Below are 18,344 nucleotides of genomic sequence, written 5' to 3'. Positions count from 1 at the left end.
TAGCACTCTGGGAGGCTGAGGTGGGAGGAATGCAACCTGCTCAACATAGGGAGACCCCCCACCTCTGCAAAAAATTACCCAGAAGCGGTGGCATACTTGTGGTCCCAGCTACTCAGGAGGCTGAGGTGGGAAGATCACTGGAGCCCAGGAGGCCCAGGCTGGAGTGAGCCGTGATTGCACCACTACATGCCAGCCTAAGCAACAGAGACCCAAACAAACAAACAAACCCAAAAAGGACTGCACCGGGTTGGGGGCAGGGTAATAAAGACACTACTTCCTCCACTTCTGTCAACAACCCTGACCTGGCTGGTTTGTCAGCCCTCCCAAGTCTCTGTCTTCTATGATGTCAAATTCTTCTGCCCACTTGGTTCCAGAAGTGGACTCCCATCCTCCAAGTCACCATATCCATGCCAGAAAATGCCAGGCCAGCCTGTTTGCTTGTTTTCCCTTTTCTGGGCAGTGGGGCCCTTACATCTCTGCTCAGCCCCAGATGTGTAACTGTGCAAAGTTTGTCACTGAGAAGCCTCTACTTGCACTTCACATCCATCTTCTTGGCTCTGAGCAGGGCACTAAAGTCGATTTCTCCTTGTGATCCCTGTGCCTAAGCCCAGGGCCCAATAAACACATTCTGAAGGAATGAATTTGTCCATTTATTCAACTTTCCAGTATGCAAGAACTTCTTTTCACGGAGTGTCACGGAGGCCCTGAGGGAGGAATGGGAAACTGGGGCAGGGGTGTGCATAGCTCTAGGAACAGGTTTAAGGTCTAGGCTTTAGAGTTGGGGAAAGGGGAGCAATTACAGATTTCAAAAAGGCCATAACTGGCCTTAACCTGTGCAAAATCTTGGGGGTGAAAGGGCAGACAGGGAGTCAGGCTGGAGGTGATGGAGAAGTGAGGAATATGCGGAGGTCGTGGTAGTAAAGAGTTCACATTGAGTGGATGTGGGTTCTGAGTCAGGGAAGGTGGTGGCACTTTGTGTGTTGAGACTGGGTTGGAAGAAGAGAGCCACCACATCTCTGGTATGGAGGGAGAGGAGGAAAAGAGCAGTATGTGAGGGCAGGTGCTCAGCTACTGCTTCCTTCTTGAAGCAGGTGACCAAGGAGTTTGGCTATCACTCCCCGCCCATCCCAGGCTCCCTGCTTGGGGAGGGGCCTCCACCAACCTCCAGTGTTTTATGTTTTTAGCTGTGAGAGTCATGGCTGAAGAAAGCCAGAGAGAAAATAGGAGAAAAAAGGTGGAGCTGAAAATGGAGGCAAAGTCCATGGGTTGGGGACCTAGATGGCCCCCTTCAAGTCGCTCAGGCCTGGCAGCTTGTGCTGGGCTTGTGGAAGATTCCCTCTTAAGAGGTGAAATACCTCGGGAAGCAAGCCCCAGCACGGGTAGGGCTTGTGGATCTGCGGGGCTGGGCCACTAGTGTTCACCTGACCACGTCAGCTGCCCCTACTCCAACTGCACACAGAAGCGGGGCACACGGGGATTTGCTGAGCATGTCAGCCAAACCAGGGCAGGGAAGGTGTCTTCGCCCTGGGCAAGGCCAAGAGGGACACGTGCAGTCCTGCTGGTCCCACAGCCGGCGGCACGCCTCACTCCTCCCAAGGGCTCATGTCAGTGTCGATGGCCACGCAGTTGTAGGCTGCATAGCGGAGCTTCTCCTCGCATACCTTGGCACTGTGGGAATGCGGACTTGGTCAGGTCCCTCCAATGCTACCAGGGGTGATGGGGTCCCCTGGGCCCCAAATCGAGCCTAGGAAAAAACCCACCTGGCATAGTGTGGCAGGAAGAGGGTGCTGGAGCAGGTGGAAGACTCGGGCAGCGCGTCTGTGGTCTCGTAGCTGGGGGCATTGAAGGACCACAGGTCAGGAAGATGCGTTGGGGCACATGTACGTGTGTGGGGAGGGAGGACAGAAGGCGGCCATGGCACCTTCGGGCCTCCCTCCAGCACTCACCCCAGCTTGTCTGGGTAGATGTAGATCCGAGCTGGCAGGCGACTGCGGCCCGTGACAAAGCGCAGGAAGCGGCTCCGGTCCTCTGGAGGGAGAAGGAAATCAGTGCCCGCGTGGATGGTGAGGGAGGGTCTACAACTTCTACCCTGCCTCTGCAACTCAGCAGCAGAGTCCAAACCCAGGTGTCACCCTGCCCTCCTCCACTGACCATTGGTGAAGTTGTTCAGTGCCTCCCAGAAATACTGCACCCGCGAGTCAGATGGCTCGAAGTCCTCAAATCGGGCTGGTAGAGACAAAGCCAGCATTCATTCTTGGGTCTCATCTTGCCCAGTCCTTGAGCCCCAACCCCTGTGCTATGCTGTGCTGCCCTGCCCTGCCCTGCCTTGGGGAACTCACTGAGCTTGCGCAGAGCATCCACAGTGACCTCTGGATCCCCACACACTTTCTTCTCCAACTCTTGCCAGGTCAGCAAGTCCAGCACAGCCTGTGGCACCACCTTCAGCAGACCTGCCTGCATAGCTGCCACCTGGGGAGTGGGTAAAAGGCTTGGCTGGGGAAGAGGGCACACCTCCCGCCTTACACTGGGGGGCATCACTGTAGCCTCTTAGCAGCAGAAAGGTGGCACCGAGGAATGGTGGGGGCCAGAGTTCTTGGAGTATTGGTGGCTTACAGGCTGCGTTCTGGGTCCCAGGAGCTGGGGCTCAGGTGGGGCCAAAGCTCTCTGTTCTACTGGCCTCTGGGTACTACCTGCTCCTTGCTCTCCTCTAGCCGTGCCTTCTGGACCAGCTGGATGAAACGAGAACGGTCCCCATATCCCACGACGATGCCTGCACCCCCAGGGATCAGCTCCACCACCTGTTGGTCACTCAGTACAGTGGTGAATGTTAGTTCCTTCCCAAACTTGAACTCAAACGTCTCCTTGTCCATTCCTTCCATCACTTCCAGGAGCTTCACCTAGGGGTTGGAGAGAGGCAGGGAGGTAACCTTTTCACTGTGGAGACAGTCCCTGTCTTTCCACAAGATGCTCACAGGGAAGCAGAGACAGCCAGGCAAGGCAGTCCCCGTGGAGGCAGCAGGGAATGAGGGTGTCAGTACAAGAGCTGTAAAAGCACCAAGACAACATCTAACCAGCCTTGGGGGCCAGAGGAGGCATCCTGTGGAAAACGGCATCTCAGCTGACACCCAAATGATGGCTGGGCCATAAGGGAAGTTAGGAGAGAGAACATCTTGGAGAAAGCTGGAAAGAGCAAAAGGCCTAAGGAAACTGTTTGGCTGGAGCCTGAATGTGAACCAAGTGGCTGGAGATACAGGGTTCATGTAAGGCCTTTACAGATTCTGCATTCTATCCTAAGCCCAGGGCCGAGCCATCAATGAGCTTAAATAAGGAGAGTGAAATGAATTACTCTGGCTGCATGGAGACCAAATGGGTAAGAACAGAGACAGGGACACTAGCTTTTTAGTAAGTGATTAGCTAAGGAGGAAAGGTGTCCTCAACCAGGCAGGGAGACAGTAGTGAGATAGAAAAAGCAGACAGATTACAGAGGAAGACTCAAGAATGTGGCGGCGAGGAAGAAGGGGTGAAGGAAGGCCCTGTGGGCTTTGGGATGGGGAGGAGTGGGACATGGTGCCCTTCTGAGGCAGGAGCCCTAGAGGGGAGTAGTCTTCGGAGAAGATAAAGAATACACTGAGCCTGGGCCGGGCGCGATGGCTCACGCTTGTAATCCCAGCACTTTGGGAGGCCGAGGCGGGCGGATCATGAGGTCAGGAGATCGAGACCACGGTGAAACTCCGTCTCTACTAAAAATACAAAAAAAAATTAGCCGGGCGTGGTGGCGGGCGCCTGTAGTCCCAGCTACTCGGAGAGGCTGAGGCAGGAGAATGGCGTGAACCTGGGAGGCGGAGCTTGCAGTGAGCCGAGATCGTGCCACTGCACTCCAGCCTGGGTGACAGAGCGAGACTCCGTCTCAAAAAAAAAAAAAAAAAAAAAAAAAAGAATACACTGAGCCTGAGATGCCATCTTGGGGCAAACGTCGAGGGTACAGATACATATATGGCCCCAGGCTTAGGAGAGGCTGGGGCTAGAGGTCAGGATTTTAGGGGTCACGAGTCTAGAGACAGTAGTTGAAGCCATGGGAGTGGATGGATTGGAGAGGGATCTTGTGTGTGGTGAAAGAACAAGGTACAGAACAGCCTTAGAGATGACCAATCTTTAGGGGCTGGGCAGAGAAAACACTGGTTCCGGGTCCTACTCACCAGCACAGAGTCCACAGCTGGGAAGTCCTTGCTCCAGCTCACCTCTTCACCAGAAAGCTGCTTCCACACAAAACCAGGCAGGGCCAGGACCTGTGTGACAAACACTCCCCACTGTCTTCTCACCCTGAGCTGCCCAGGTTTGGCTGGCCTTTCCTTCCAGGGGCCAGGGCTGATCCGATTGGGGCGTGGATAAGGCTACTCACCAGGAACTCCTTACCCCGAAGGGCAGCCCCCATCAGCTGTCCGATCCATTCATACTTGGCAAAGTCTCGGCAGGAAGGGTTGGGCACATACATGTCCCGAGCCTCACCAGTGCCATTGCCCTGCCCCAGAGACAGAGCTGTGAGCGTGGCATGAGATACACCCTATTTTCCTGGCCCAAAGACTTCCCTGAACATTTTCCACTGGGAACATTTTCCACTAAATGATCCCTTCGAATGCACAGTGGCTCCTCCTCTCCCTGTCTGCCCAGAGGTTGCCCTGAGCAACTCAGTCCCTCCTCTGCCCTATTTCTATTTTTTTTTTTTTTTTGAGACAGAGTCTCACCGTGTCACCCAAGCTGGAGTGCAGTGGTGTGATCTTGGCTCACTGCAACCTCCGCCTCCTGGGTTCCAGTGAGTCGCCTGCCTCAGCCTCCCAAGTAGCTGGGACTACAGGCACGTGCCACCACGCCCGGTTATTTTTTTTTTATTTTTAGTAGAGATGGGGTTTCACTACATTGGCCAGGCTGGTCTTGAACTCCTGACCTCGTGATCTGCCCGCCTCGGCCTCCCAAAGTGCTGGGATTACAGGAGTGAGCCACCATGCCTGGCCCCTTCCTCTGCCCCCTTTCTAGCTCAATCTGGCACCTGGGAGGTTTGCAGAGATGGAAATGGAGATTACCTGGTTGGCTGTGCGTACAAAGAAGGGCAGGGGCACGGGGGTATCCGCTGAGCTAGGGCACAGCTCTTCTGACATATCTGCCAGGCTGTCCCGGAAACCACCCCCTGAAATGACAGATGCCCTCAGCTGGGCACTCAAGAGCCCAGCTCTCATAATGGGATAATGAATAGGACTCCCATCATCATGAGCTGGTAAGAAGCCTCTACCACTTTGATAGGGCAACAAGCAGGACCCTTGAGATCCTCCCTCAGGGCCTCACCTTGGTCAATGATGCCTTCTGCAATAAATTTACACTCCCACCATTGGTCATAGCGCATGGGCCACCTGCAAAAAACGTGGGCAGATTTGTCATCATGTGGGGCCAGGTGTAGCACAATTCATCAGCTCATAGACCACCTGGGAAAAGCAGTCATGGCGAGGGGTGCCTCGAGCAGTTGTGTGTGTGTGTGTGTGTGTGTGTGTGTGTGTGCGCGCAAACGGGTGTCCCTAGTAAGTCCCTCACTCTCATGCCATACCTGTAGTCCAGGGGCTTTTCGTATTTGTCAGAGGGCTTGAGACCTTCATATACCTGGGGGCAAGGAGGAAGGGAGTCACAGGAAAGCAAGACCTGGCCCCATACTTGCCCCAAGAACTTGTTCAGGTCCCTCTTGGCCCTTGACTGATCCTATCTCAGTCTGACCCTGGGTGGTGCAGACCTGGGTGAAGACTGCATTCTTGCAGGCAGGGTCTCGAGAGGGGCAGGCACGGTGTTCCATGGCAAGACGCCGGTTGATGTATAGGCGTGGCATGAAGCTGGGCTTGCTGCTCTCTGAGTCACGCAGGCACTGAGCCACCAGGCCGGGCCGCTGGCGGGACAGCAGTAGGAACTGCTTCACTTGCTAGTGAGGAGAGGTGGCCAGAGCAGGAATGAGCGGGCAGTCAGCCTCTGTCCAGGCCCTGGAACTTTCCTCTCTGCCTGTATCCAATTCCAGCATTTCAGTCCAAGTCTAGTCCATCCCTGTCCTTGTCTCCAGTCCCTTCCTTAGTTCAGCCACCAGGGAGGGCTTTCTAAAACAAAAAAATCTAATACTGTCATTACCTTCCTCACCTTTCCAACAGCTCCACTACCCGGGGACAAAGTCCTTGCTTCACAGCCTGGCCCACAGGGCCCTCTGCAACCAGGACCTGCCTCCTGCCCACATCCTTCCACCCTCATTCCTCTATCATACTCACACCCTACCAGCACACTTTTCTCAAGTCATCTTGAGCTGCTGGTAACTCCCTGTATGTACCTTTCATGCAACCTGTCCTGCCTGTGCTGTCAACAGCCCTTGGGTATTCCACACACTCTGGAATACCAAGGAGGCTGGGGAACAGCCTCCCAAACACTAAATCTGGACCGTTTGTTCTGGCTTTCTTCCTATGTTCCCAGACCCAGCAAGCGTCTTGCCCTAGAGCAAGTTTTAGGAACTCTGCTAAGGAATGAACAACTATGTGACCAGGAAGGGGCAATGCCAAGACCAGCACTGGGCGGGTCGACTCACCTTAATCTCACTGAAGGTGCCCAGTGTGTGGTCCCAGGCAGGTACCAGGTGGTGCAGGACACTATCGAGGATCTTGATGAATCTGGCATGGGTAGATAAAGATTGACTGCAGCCAGAGTTTGGCATACATGTAAGACCCCCAACTCCCCAACACAAAGGGACAGGAACAGGCAGGACCTGGGGGCTTCTCTGACCCTTGAACAGCTTATACCATGAGACCTTGGGAACCTCCTCCATGCAGACACACAAGGCTCAATGTTGGGGGAAGGGAAGGGCCCATAGGTCCAGGACCACAGCCACCTCTGCAGGAGGACAGCTCTGCGGTACAGTACTTCGGGGTCGGTGCCTTCCAGGCGTGGATATCGCACCAGACTAGTTGGCTGGAACAGGTCTGCATTCAACCCTAGTTCCCGCTGTCTAGAGGACTTGATCTTGACCCCTCGGAGACGAACATCAATCCCATCATCTGGGGGAAGGGGTCAGAGTGAGGTCATTTATGGCACCTGCTGCCTCCTTGGCCCTCAGACCTGGGAATGGCTCCTTGAACGCTCAGCCTTTTGTCACCATTAGCCCCTAGAAACTTGAGACCTTCAGGATCACCTTCTATCACCTGATTCTGATTGATCTATTCCTGCTGATTCCTCTGTCTTTTCACTAGAACGCTGGGATGCCTGAGGGTCCCAACTCAGTTCCTCTTCCAGGTGAGCCCAACCACCTGTATGGCTTCAAGGCAGGCCTATACCTGGCACGTCCCAGCTGGCTCAGGCCCCAAAGCTCCAAATCCTGGAGTTGGTTCAGCATCACCTTCACCCTAACTCCAAGCCCATCCTCTTCTCTCCACACTCACTGTCTGTTTGCCCCCATCTCCACGCCGGGTTCTCTTTCCCTCCTTATAGCCTTAAGCCTCACCTCGGCACTCCACGATGCGGATCTCGATGATCGGGAGGTGGACGGTCATGTCCTCCAGGACACAGACATCCCCGATCAGGGTCCTGAGGAGATGAGTGTGAGGCACTTCAGATACCTCCTGCCTCAGGCCTTCAGAGACTGCTAGAGTCTCACTCAAACTTAGGCTTTCAAGCTGGGCTAGGCTTGGAACATGCCCTACTTCCCTCCCCAGGCCAGCGTGCTCACTCGTCAATGCTCACGTCACTCAGCTTCTTCAGGTTGTCCCCTTCGCCCCCATAGACCACCACCCGCTTTGGCATAAAGTTGTCATCTGTGGTATCCACTGTGAGTAGCAGCTTCCTGAAGGGTCAGAATGTGAATATGAGTCTTTGTGAACCCACAGGGACATGGCTCACCCACACTGTCCTGCCCAGAGCCTACTTACTTGACAATGGTGCCCTTCTTCATGGTAAGCCGTACCCAGTGCTGGCACTGGGACCCATCGCTCTCCCAGTAGGTATCGGCATTGCTGTCTGTCAGGCAGGACACGTTGAACTCCTCCTGGGGAGGGGCAGAGAGGTGGAGTCAGCAGTTACCCTCCCTCCCTGCGCTGGGCTTGTGCCCTGGGCCAGGAGCACCAGAGAGAAAGCATAGCGAAGTTGGGCTAACGGGCAACTGGTATGGGATAGGAGGCCGCTGGGTATGTAGGGGTCCTATAGACTTCCAAGATGGGAAGCTGAACCGAGTGTGGCCCGTGGGGACCCTGTTTTGGTCCTGGCCTGCAGGTGGGGGTTCTTTCTGGATCTAGCCTTGAGGGGTGTGACTATATCTTGCCTGGGGTGGGAGGAGCCCCAGCACCCACCGTGTAGGAGGAAACGTCTATGCTCTCCACATACTGCTTCACGCTACCCAGGTTCTCATCCTCCTTGCCCAGGTGGTCATACAAGAAGTGGATCAGGTCCTCGTCGCACTCGTAGGTCCATGTCGGGGGTACATAGCTAAGCAACCCCAAGCCCCTAATTAGACTGGGCCCAGACGCAGAGCTCCTTCCTCCCCACCTCATTCCAGCTCACTCACAGTAGCCTTTGTACAGCTTCTGCGTATGCCTCTGCCGGCTGAGGTCTCGATCCCAGGCGATGTGAGTACGTCAGGTCCACCACCTGTTCCCACCTGTGGGCACAGAGTAGGGAGTGGGATGGGGAGGCATCAGCGGGAAGCAGGACACTACCTCCATGCCGTGTAGCCTTCTCCAGGGCTCTATCTCTCCGTCTCCAGACGCCCCACCCGAGCCCCCTTCACGTCCCGCCCCTGTCTGTTCTTAACCCTGCCTCCGCTCCAGTATCCCACCCACCCCAGGGCTGTGGCTGAAGTGTTCCCAAGCCCTCCTGGCCCGGCCTTCTGACAGCAAGACCCGCTCCTTCAAGTGCAGGACCTGAGCACCGGCCGATAATCCACGCCAAAGAGCTGCTGCTGCCGCTGGAGGTGGTTGGGAGTGTCGATGGGTACCAGGCGGGCTCCGCCCTCCGCCGGGCGGCACACCAGCAGCCAGCCTTCCTGCAGCCCGCAGTCGCCCAGGTGCTCTGCCAGCTGCTCCTGCCGGGACGCGCAGGATGGGGACAGCCGTCAGGGAATTGCCCAGCTGCCTGTCCTGCCCAGCCCAGGGCAAAGGGCACCGAACGCAATGCCAACTCAATATAGGGGAGGAAAGGGAAACAGCCAGAGGTTTCTCTGGCCCCGGGGGTCTTTTACCGGGTCCTGGGCAGGGAAGAGCGCACCTTTGTCAGCTTCACCCAGAGCCCGTGGCCGTTGCACAGCTCCTCGCCCGTGGTGCGCACGCAGGCGCCGCGCCGGAGCTCGATGCTGTCGCGGGCGGCGCGGAGGGGCCCGGAGCCGGTACCAGGGGCTGGGCCTGCGGCGCCCACACGCAGCCCCAGGCCCTCTGCCTCCCACACGGGCAGGAGCACGCGCGACGGTCCCGCTGGGTCCTTGTAAAGCTTGTAGAGCACCTCTCGCGGCACGAAAGCCAGCGCTGCCGGCAGCGGCCGCCCGGCGCGGAGGCTCCGCGCTGCCTCTGCCAAGAAGCGCACGCGGCCCAGCAGCTGCCGCGGGGACTCCAGCACCGCGCCCGGGCCAGGACCCGCCATGGCGAAGTGGCGGAGGTGAGCGCCTAGGGGCGATCCTGCCCGGGGAACAGCTGGCTCGACCGCCGACAGAGCTTCCCACCACGCCCTGCCCCGCCTTTGGGCCGTCTTCGCCGTATGTTCTGGACTAAGCGCACCCCAGCTCTCACCGTATTGCACCGTGTACCCCTACACTCAACCATATTACCTACCTCTGTGCCACCCTAACCCAGCCGACGAAACCCAAGATTGGCGATTGCTACCTGATCAATCTCTCTCTCTCCATTTCCTTGCAACTACCCTTTTATCTCTACTGTTACTACCCTCAGTCAAGTCACCATTCTAGCTAGCCTGGATCATTGCCAACAGTCATTTTTCTGGTTCTTCGTCCTGCTGTTTTTCCTCCCACTCCCAACGAATCTGCTGGACTCCCTATCTTATGGGTGGTGTGACTAAAATGTTTGAGACAATGGCCCCTTCCCCTGCCACTGACAGGAGTCTTGAGTCATTAGGGTTGATTCTGTTTGTCACTCCTAATCCCAAGGACACTGGTGATCATCATTCATTTTAATGTGATTGCTGATTTCTGTTTCCCCAGTCTTGTATCTCCTTAAAGGCCGGGGCTGTCTTGAGCAGAGCTAACCTCTGCACCTACTATAGGTCCAGGCTATAGTATGGCCCTGGCTGGATAAGACTGTTGGAATCATGAGTGGGACTTGCGCCAAGCCTCCGGATACCCAGACCGTCAGATGAGAACAAATTCCTCATGTCACCGTAAGATACAGTTACAGCGGAATTTTCTTTTGGGCCTTTGTTTTTGCGTCGCTACAGCGGACTTTACGGTGAAAAAAGATAGGGGTCCTACGGGCAGCAGCCAGGGCAGCCCTGGAGCTGTCGCTGGAGTCCGATCATGTGATCTTCAACATGGCGACGCCCTGGGTTCCCTACAGAAAGGGGCGGAGCCTGGACTGGGGGGGGCAGGCTCAGATTCAGGTTAAACTGCTGATTGAGCTCGCAGTTACAGACAGCTGACCATGGAAGCGAACGGGTTGGGGTGAGTTCTCCAGAGCACGCGGTGTGGCTAGCCGGGCTTCTAATTTGGGTCTTCCAACTCAAGACTCTATCCCTGTACTCCTCTTTCCCCACCCTGGAGATCTCCCAACCTGAACTCCGTTAGCTGGGATCCTGAATCCTAAAACCATGGATTTTTGAGACGTTCATCCCAGGGGCCTTAATTCAAGGGATGCCTCAGGATTTCCAACCAGGATCTCTATTCTGGGACCATCAACTCTGATCCCTCTTTATCCCCCAGCCTGGGGATTCTCAGCCCCTGAACCAGCCCAGTGACATTCCCGTTTCTGAGACTCACTAGTCCGAAGACCCCCAAACTATCCTTACTGGGCCTTCATTCCCTCCCCCCAGTCCCTCTAGTTGCATTCGATTTTGGAAGAGTAGAGACTAAGTGCAGGGAAGAGGCCCCAGGGCGGGCCCTTCTGGAGTTGGTGCACCACCTGATAGGCAGAGAGGAGGCGGAACGGGCGGAAAGCCAGGGTTTGGGAGCTGGCCTGGAGGAGGTAGATAGCGGTCCTGGACTGAATCGGCCTTATGAACCCGCGCTTTCCCCAGCCTCCAGCCTAGCATACTGACACCTACCCCCACCCCAACCTGATTGCCAGACCTCAGGGTTTTCCGGAGCTGAAGAATGACACATTCCTGCGAGCAGCCTGGGGAGAGGAAACAGACTACACTCCCGTTTGGTGCATGCGCCAGGCAGGCCGTTATTTACCAGGTAAGAGTCAGGGCCTGGAAATCTAGATAAAACTCCGCAGGGCGAAAAGTTTTCAAGGGCAGGGGAGGGCTCTGGATGGCCTCAAGGCTGAGCCCCGTCTTCCCTCTGTATGCAGAGTTTAGGGAAACCCGGGCTGCCCAGGACTTTTTCAGCACGTGTCGCTCTCCTGAGGCCTGCTGTGAACTGACTCTGCAGGTGAGGGGTCCACAAAAGAGGGAAAGATTTATGCCTTCAGTCTGCCACCTAGCAACCTGTCTCCTGTTTCCTACAGCCACTGCGTCGCTTCCCTCTGGATGCTGCCATCATTTTCTCCGACATCCTTGTTGTACCCCAGGTACCCACTCAAACCTGATCCTGGAATATAATCCAAGGACCCCTTGAAAATCCTCCTATCAGTCCAGTCAAGGTTTACAATAAGCACTTATCCTAACTGGATCGAGGGAAAAACTAAAGTTGAAAGAGATGGAGTTTGGCAGAGTTTTATTCTCCTTTTCCTTCCTCCTGGAATGAGCTGAACAGAACCTTTCCTCCTGGATTCCATTTTGGGAACCCAGATGTTTTCTCCCCCTCCAGGCACTGGGCATGGAGGTGACCATGGTACCTGGCAAAGGACCCAGCTTCCCAGAGCCATTAAGAGAAGAGCAGGACCTAGAACGCCTACGGGATCCAGAAGTGGTAGCCTCTGAGCTAGGCTATGTGTTCCAAGCCATCACCCTTACCCGACAACGACTGGCTGGACGTGTGCCGCTGATTGGCTTTGCTGGTGCCCCAGTAATGTGGGACAGGGCAGGGACTGGGGGCGCGGGGAGATCACTCTGGCAGGTCTGGGGTAGACAAAGGAAGGGTCAGTCTGGCTTCTGTGACACCATCTTTCTATCCTTCTGTAGTGGACCCTGATGACATACATGGTTGAGGGTGGTGGCTCAAGCACCATGGCTCAGGCCAAGCGCTGGCTCTATCAGAGACCTCAGGCTAGTCACCAGCTGCTTCACATCCTCACTGATGCTCTGGTCCCATATCTGGTAGGACAGGTGGCGGCTGGTGCCCAGGTGAGTCCTGAGAGAGAAATAGGCTGGGATTTGGTCTGTAAGGACCTGAACTAAACCTGAGAGGGCAGGGGTCTTAACGCCAGGGATGAAAGAACCTTGGCCTCCAGTGATCTAGCTGAGCAGCCAAGCCCATCCTGACACTGGCAGTGGGGCTTAATGCTCTGAGTTTTCAGACACCAAAGTTAGTGCTGGGATCTTAGGAAAGTAATTTTTTTTTTTTTTAATTACTGGGTTTATAGGGTCAGGCAGTATCGGATTGAAGTCATTTAGGGAAAATTGAGGTGGATTTTGTATGTGGGGGGAACTTCCTCTTTGTGTGTTACATATTTCTCTTCACCATACCCTAACTAGGCATTGCAGCTGTTTGAGTCCCATGCAGGGCATCTTGGCCCACAGCTCTTCAACAAGTTTGCACTGCCCTACATCCGTGATGTGGCCAAGCAAGTGAAGGCCAGGTTGCGGGAGGCAGGCCTGGCACCAGTGCCCATGGTGAGGATTGGGATGGGTTGAGTGAAAGTGGGCCTGTGGAGCTTTCAGGCTAAGTCCTGCAGGGACTGGAGTGACCACTGGAGGGCAGCAGAAGTACAGTCAAGAAAGATTAGTGGTTGTAGCAAGGCCCTCTGTAGCCTGAGATCTGCTTTTTTCCAGATCATCTTTGCTAAGGATGGGCATTTTGCCCTGGAGGAGCTGGCCCAAGCTGGCTATGAGGTGGTTGGGCTTGACTGGACAGTGGCCCCAAAGAAAGCCCGGTAAGCCATGGAAGGGTGAGGCCTTGAGGTTGAGGTGGGGGTGTTGGCGGGGGGAGCTGCCATGTATACTGTTACCAGAACGTGGCACTGGCTTTGCTTCCAGGGAGTGTGTGGGGAAGACGGTGACATTGCAGGGCAACCTGGACCCCTGTGCCTTGTACGCATCTGAGGTAACAGCCAGGGCCCCTCTGTGTGTCTGTTACTGTGCACTCCTGTGGCTGTGGTTGTATTATTCTGTGTGCACTTGTTTTTAATGTCTGTCTGTCCTTTTCTTCTACCCTGTATGTACAACATAAGCCCTAGGAAGATCGGACTTTTTGTTGCTGTTATTCATTTGTGTTTATGTTTCATGCCTGGGTCCATATTAGGGATCTGATAAATTTTATTGAATGACTGAATAACACTGAGTAGAAGCATGCCTACATATGCGTTTGTCACTAGTATATATAGGGAGGACAGAGGCTTGCTGGTCCTCCTGTAGCCAGTGCCCTGTTGGTCCCTCAGGAGGAGATCGGGCAGCTGGTGAAGCAGATGCTGGATGACTTTGGGCCACATCGCTACATTGCCAACCTGGGCCATGGGCTTTATCCTGACATGGACCCAGAACATGTGGGCGCCTTTGTGGATGCTGTGCATAAACACTCACGTCTGCTTCGACAGAACTGAGTGTATACCTTTACCCTCAAGTACCACTAACACAGATGATTGATCTTTTCCAGGACAATAAAAGTTTCAGAGGTGAACTATTGTGTAGTTTTGTTTGTGAAAGATTTGTGCCCATATCCTCAGTTCTTCTTAGCCTCTGCTCCTTCCATGGGAACCCTCTCTATATCCTCTTCACAAGTCATGGGGGATGGGTATCAGTGAATATGTACTATAGCACTTAAGGATTCTCACTCCCATCTTACTCTCAGATACCTAAGTCCCAGATACATGGGGTAGGGTAGAGCTTTCCTAGCAGTTCAGGTTGTCACATTTGCAGAAAAACAGGTGGGGTCCTCACAGCATACAAAGGCCAAATTGATAGGGCTTTATGTCTGGGGAGGAAGGGAAGTATACATCAAAAAGGGGCATAGAAGGGGTTAGAACACTTCAGAGAGGCATGGGGAAGAAGATGGGAGTCTAGGTGAGCAGGGAGAAGCTGAGGGACCCTCAGCTTTGACACCAAAATATATGGAGGACATCAAAGCTCAGAGCTAGGTTGCTTAGGATTGGAGCTTGAGACAAGTCCATCATCACCAAGGCAAGAAGTCCTCGGAAACCAAAAGACCCTCTGGCAACTCAAGGTTGCTTGATATTCTTTTCTGAGCATCCCCTTTAATTTTCTCAAGATCTTGGTGTTTCTGCCCTTCCTGGTGGTAGCTGCTTCCCAAGACAAGGCTCTGAGGTATCTCTAAGCCCTGGAGAAGGGTCTGGTATGGCAAGAAATTCTTTATCTGTCATTCTGCATCTCCCTGGACCACTAGGCACCCACTGTGCTGTAGGCTGAACCAGCTCCCTGGCCCAGCCAGGGCAATGCAGAAAGGAGAGATGGGTTTCATTTAATGAGAGAACACAATTTCTGCTTTTAGAAAAATGATCTTTTATGTGATCCATGATTTATTCATAGAAAAGCACTGTGAATTCACACACTTGCTAAAAAAGGGCAACTGTGATACAGAAATGAGAGTGGCTTCTCTCTTTTTTTTAACCAACCCATTGGGCTGAGACATAGGGGCCCTTGGCTGGACAGTAAGACTTGAGTAGCCACAAACGGCAAATACAACTTCTTGGTCAGTTTGGAGTAAAAAAGGTGACAGTTTGTCAAAGAAAGAAAAAGTAAAGCAGATGGAGAAGTTCTTAGTTCACATTCTAGCTATACCACCCCTTCCCTATCAAACCCCACCCCCCAACTCAGGAACTAAGACATGAAACAGTAAACACCAAGACACTGGTTCCAACTGACTCTTCTGAATGCCCTTGCTACCTCCTATAACAATTCCAGGCCGAGCACAGGGGTCAGGAAGGTAGCAGGAACATGATACACTGTGGAGGTCAGCCAGGGCTAAGAGGGCTGCCCACTAGGGCTAGAAATTAGGAATGGAGAGGCTAAGTGCAGACCAGCCCTAACCTCCAAGTCAGCGAGCAATGAGACTGTGACAAAAGCAGGCAAGGAAGCTTGAGGTAGAAAGGCAGGGGAAGAAAGCAAGTATGGGGCTAGACGAGAACTGTGGAGCTAAAGCAGCCAATCTGATGGCAGAGGGAGACTGGTGCTTAGAAGTTTGTTTGGTGAGAGAATGAATAGAGGAGGCACAGAGATGGGGAACAAACGTTTAGCTGGTGAGAGAGATTTAAGAGGAATGGGAAAGAGAAATCTGGCAAAAACAAAGGACACATTGATGCAGATCCTCAAACATGAATACACAGACATCCCTACATGTAGATATACGCTCAGTTACACATATAAAGACACAGATACAAACATGTTGATACACATGCACTCATGTACCCAGATATACACACTAAACATGCACAAACATGAGTGCATTTGCACAAAGATGTGCATCCTCACATGTACGCAAAATGTGTATATCCTCATGTAGAAACTCACAGTCCAGTGTGCACATATTCACACAGGTACACAGCCATAGAGCTGACATATACATATAAATATATATGTGCACATACAGACAGGCATGCACAGATGTATCTATGCACATAGACACGTACTTAGCCATAAAGATACACACACACGATTATAGATGAAACCACACACTCTCTAACACAAAGGTGACCACACTAGATGAATATTATGAACTCAGCGGCTTCCCAGACCTTCACATTCTCCCTGCACTTGTTTCTCAGGCGTTCAGCAGGCTCCTGAAGAGGCTGTGTGAGGCAGGAGCTTCAACGTCCTCATAATTTTGTGAGGCAAAAGTCTTAAGTCCAGTCCTGGCCTCTGTCCCTCACCACTGGGCTATAAATGCCCTGTCTGTAGGTGGGGGATTCTGCATAGACTAGACTTGGGTTGATTCTAACTGGCCATTTTTCTCCTTGGCACCCTCACTCTTCCACTGCTACCAGCAAACACTCTGCAAGGGAAACCTGAGAAATGGTTGTGAGTCTCCTCAGAAAATAAGCATATCCTCCTACCCACAGCTACTTCAAGTGCCCATCCAATCAGAAGCAGAATTATAAATACTTACAAGTTTACAATAATTAGCAACACATATAATATTTACAGTCCCATAAATGTGTCTGTTTCTCTGGTTAAGCAATCCCTGAGATGGAACAGTGTTCTGTGTTTGCCAAGGGAGACAGGGCCAATGCTCAGGACACGCAGGATATAGGGGCATGAGGTGGCATGTTGTGGGGTTTCTGGTCGATCTGCAGGGCCCAGCTCCTCCATGAACAGTAGGCTGTAGTCAGAAGCTTGCCAAGGTAGGCATATCGACTAGAGTTGGACTTTCCCCATCCTTAGCCCTGTGGTCCTTTGGCCTCAGCCACAGATGCTCAGAGTTCTCTCAGGGTGGACAAATGTTTCAGTGCCCTTGGCCTGACCTGATACTACCTGGGAACCCAGGCTGCTCTGGCGGTGAGCTATCTGCTCTCTCAGCCAAAGCGCTCTCGCACCAGCAGCATCAACTTTTTCTTGCCTTTGTAGATCTGTTTGAGGTTGTCGATGAACTGGGCAAACTGCAGGTGGCCATCCTGGGGCAGCAGGAAGGTCTCCCGAGCCTTGCTTAGAAACTCAATGAACTCTCCATAGTGGCGAGGGCTGATGTGTGTTAGGCGTGAGTGTGTAGTGTTGATATAGGCATTGATGGTGGCATCCAGCAACTGGCGCAATGGAGCTTTGTCAGTGGACATGAGCTTTCCAGAGCTGCGGCGGCCTGGGATGCCGGCCAGGCCAGGTGCAGTCACTGTGCAGCGTCGTAAGATGTCTGAAAGCACTGTGGCACAGTGCACACTCTTCACCACCAAGGGGATGAGAGCTGCCAGCTCATTCTTGCCCAGAGAGTGGCTGAGAGCACAAGCCCAGAGCACATCATTGATGGCTGGGTGAGTATCCTGGTTGTAGGCCAGGTTAAGATGGCTCATGGCCAATGAGGCCAGCTTGAAGGCACGTAGCGGGTAGCCACGGAGCTCCATGTAGCGGGCGATGGTGAACAGCTGTGAATGGGTCATACCACCAGCAGCAGCATCAATGGCAATCTGGTAGGCTGCCTCAAAGGCAATGTGGTCTTTCTCACAGAGTGTAAGGGCTGACAGGGCACAGCTCTGTGGATCCTTCATAGCACACTGTAGGGCCAGTGTGCGAGCACAGCTAGCCAGTTCCTCCCGCTGTGGATAGTCAAGACTGAGGCGCAGGATAGTGGTGTGGGATACTGCTGTGGCAGCTACAATACTAGTAGCCTCAGTAGGGGTGAAGAGTGTGTACCAGCTCTGCAAGATGCTCACCAGGGCCCGCACACCTGTCAGGGAGAGCCTGAGCTCAGCCGTGGCCACCTGGGTCCTGATTTAGGTCTACCCAGATTACCATTTGGGGTTTGAACTTGGCCTGCAGAGGTGAGTTCTCCCTCCTCAGCAACCTTGAGATGATATGAGGCAAACCAGGGCAAGGGGAGCATCTCAGATGGCCAGACCCTGTTTGGGGTCTCTTCGTATCCCTTCTTTCCCCAGGTCAGAGGGTTGAAGGTTTCTGCAGGTGCTCTTAGCCCCTCACAAGGATGGGACAGTAGAGCCTGGGGTTTGCTTGCCCTGAGGCATGGGTTGCAGATCTGTCAGGGGTTCTAGCTGAAGTGGGGCCTCTCAGGGTAGAGTCTTGTGCTGGGGCTTTGGGCTTTAGAAAGGGTCCTGAGCCTCTAAGTTGTCTGGAGTTTTTCACAAGCATGCACAGGGACGGGGACCAAACCACTGGGCCCACTACCTCCCAAGGGAGCACTTGAGTAGCAACTGAAAATTCATTCTCTTAGACATGTCTCTGATGAGAGGATCAAGTGCTACTGAATCAGGATATGGTTCAGGCAGTGAGGACAGGGCTTGGGCTGGCTGAACAGAGGCCACCTTCTCCTACCAGCAGCCCCATCCTTTCTTAGGCCATCTCCTGATGGGCCTAAGATCTCATAGGAATATGAGAGCTCTAAGGATTGATTGTCCTGTCCCAAG

The 18,344-nt window shown here is 53.7% G+C and overlaps 3 protein-coding genes across 13 annotated transcripts in view; 1 reads left to right on the top strand and 2 right to left on the bottom strand.

Moving 5' to 3' along the window:
- Positions 1 to 637: 637 nt before the first annotated feature.
- Positions 638 to 10,158, bottom strand: HECTD3 (HECT domain E3 ubiquitin protein ligase 3). 2 transcript variants are annotated; one of them, XM_055255739.2, is made up of 21 exons: positions 9,265 to 10,158; positions 8,922 to 9,082; positions 8,567 to 8,659; positions 8,352 to 8,487; positions 7,935 to 8,050; positions 7,736 to 7,849; positions 7,511 to 7,593; positions 6,902 to 7,067; positions 6,602 to 6,683; positions 5,774 to 5,956; positions 5,594 to 5,646; positions 5,338 to 5,402; positions 5,079 to 5,182; positions 4,400 to 4,519; positions 4,197 to 4,286; positions 2,691 to 2,897; positions 2,340 to 2,469; positions 2,152 to 2,226; positions 1,947 to 2,028; positions 1,761 to 1,832; positions 638 to 1,668 (listed from the first exon to the last, which is right to left on the bottom strand). In XM_055255739.2, exons 1-21 carry the CDS (start codon positions 9,631 to 9,633, stop codon positions 1,584 to 1,586), a joined length of 2,586 nt encoding a protein of 861 aa, XP_055111714.1. In that variant the 5' UTR covers positions 9,634 to 10,158; the 3' UTR covers positions 638 to 1,583. The 2 variants fall into 2 exon arrangements, with proteins under 2 accessions (XP_055111714.1, XP_063483696.1); XM_063627626.1 differs by lacking the exon at positions 8,352 to 8,487 and having other exon boundaries at positions 9,265 to 9,699.
- A 54-nt stretch (positions 10,159 to 10,212) lies between these two features.
- On the top strand, positions 10,213 to 13,939 carry UROD (uroporphyrinogen decarboxylase). Of its 5 annotated transcripts, none has more exons than XM_055255741.2 (10): positions 10,213 to 10,383; positions 11,286 to 11,398; positions 11,514 to 11,593; positions 11,670 to 11,732; positions 11,972 to 12,169; positions 12,286 to 12,447; positions 12,799 to 12,936; positions 13,096 to 13,196; positions 13,300 to 13,366; positions 13,701 to 13,939. In XM_055255741.2, the coding sequence occupies exons 1-10, from the start codon at positions 10,376 to 10,378 to the stop codon at positions 13,860 to 13,862; spliced, it is 1,092 nt and encodes a 363-aa protein (XP_055111716.1). In that variant the 5' UTR covers positions 10,213 to 10,375; the 3' UTR covers positions 13,863 to 13,939. The 5 variants fall into 5 exon arrangements, with proteins under 5 accessions (XP_055111716.1, XP_063483782.1, XP_055111715.1 ...); XM_055255740.2 differs by lacking the exon at positions 10,213 to 10,383 and adding an exon at positions 10,514 to 10,663; XM_063627712.1 differs by lacking the exon at positions 11,514 to 11,593 and having other exon boundaries at positions 10,230 to 10,383.
- A 687-nt stretch (positions 13,940 to 14,626) lies between these two features.
- Positions 14,627 to 18,344, bottom strand: part of ZSWIM5 (zinc finger SWIM-type containing 5) — a 184,396-nt gene continuing 180,678 nt past the window's right edge. For 2 of the 6 annotated variants that reach the window (XM_055255733.2, XM_055255732.2), the window contains one exon: positions 14,630 to 17,650. In XM_055255733.2, the coding sequence (XP_055111708.1) occupies positions 16,788 to 17,650 (863 nt within the window). In that variant the 3' untranslated portion in view covers positions 14,630 to 16,787. Of the gene's footprint in view, positions 17,651 to 18,344 lie in introns of all 6 variants that reach the window. The other 4 variants (XM_055255735.2, XM_055255738.2, XM_055255734.2 and 1 more) reach the window with 4 other exon arrangements.

The sequence above is a fragment of the Symphalangus syndactylus genome, chromosome 12 (genome assembly GCF_028878055.3).
Source record: "Symphalangus syndactylus isolate Jambi chromosome 12, NHGRI_mSymSyn1-v2.1_pri, whole genome shotgun sequence".
Lineage (NCBI taxonomy): Eukaryota > Metazoa > Chordata > Mammalia > Primates > Hylobatidae > Symphalangus > Symphalangus syndactylus.
Note: the sequence above shows the minus strand (reverse complement) of the source record. Positions and strands in the feature narration are given on the sequence as shown.

Bases quoted from the DNA above. Each gene is read 5' to 3' on its own strand.
- HECTD3 (XM_055255739.2), bottom strand. From the start codon at position 9,633: ATGGCGGGTCCTGGCCCGGGCGCGGTGCTGGAGTCCCCGCGGCAGCTG. The intron at 2,227-2,339 runs GTGAGTTCCCCA...TGTCTCTACCAG, and splicing joins GGATGCTCTGCGCAAGCTCA to CCCGATTTGAGGACTTCGAG. The intron at 2,029-2,151 runs GTCAGTGGAGGA...TTCTCCCTCCAG, and splicing joins ACTGAACAACTTCACCAATG to AGGACCGGAGCCGCTTCCTG.
- UROD (XM_055255740.2), top strand. From the start codon at position 10,644: ATGGAAGCGAACGGGTTGGG. The intron at 10,664-11,285 runs GTGAGTTCTCCA...CCTGATTGCCAG, and splicing joins ATGGAAGCGAACGGGTTGGG to ACCTCAGGGTTTTCCGGAGC. The intron at 12,937-13,095 runs GTGAGGATTGGG...GCTTTTTTCCAG, and splicing joins GCCTGGCACCAGTGCCCATG to ATCATCTTTGCTAAGGATGG.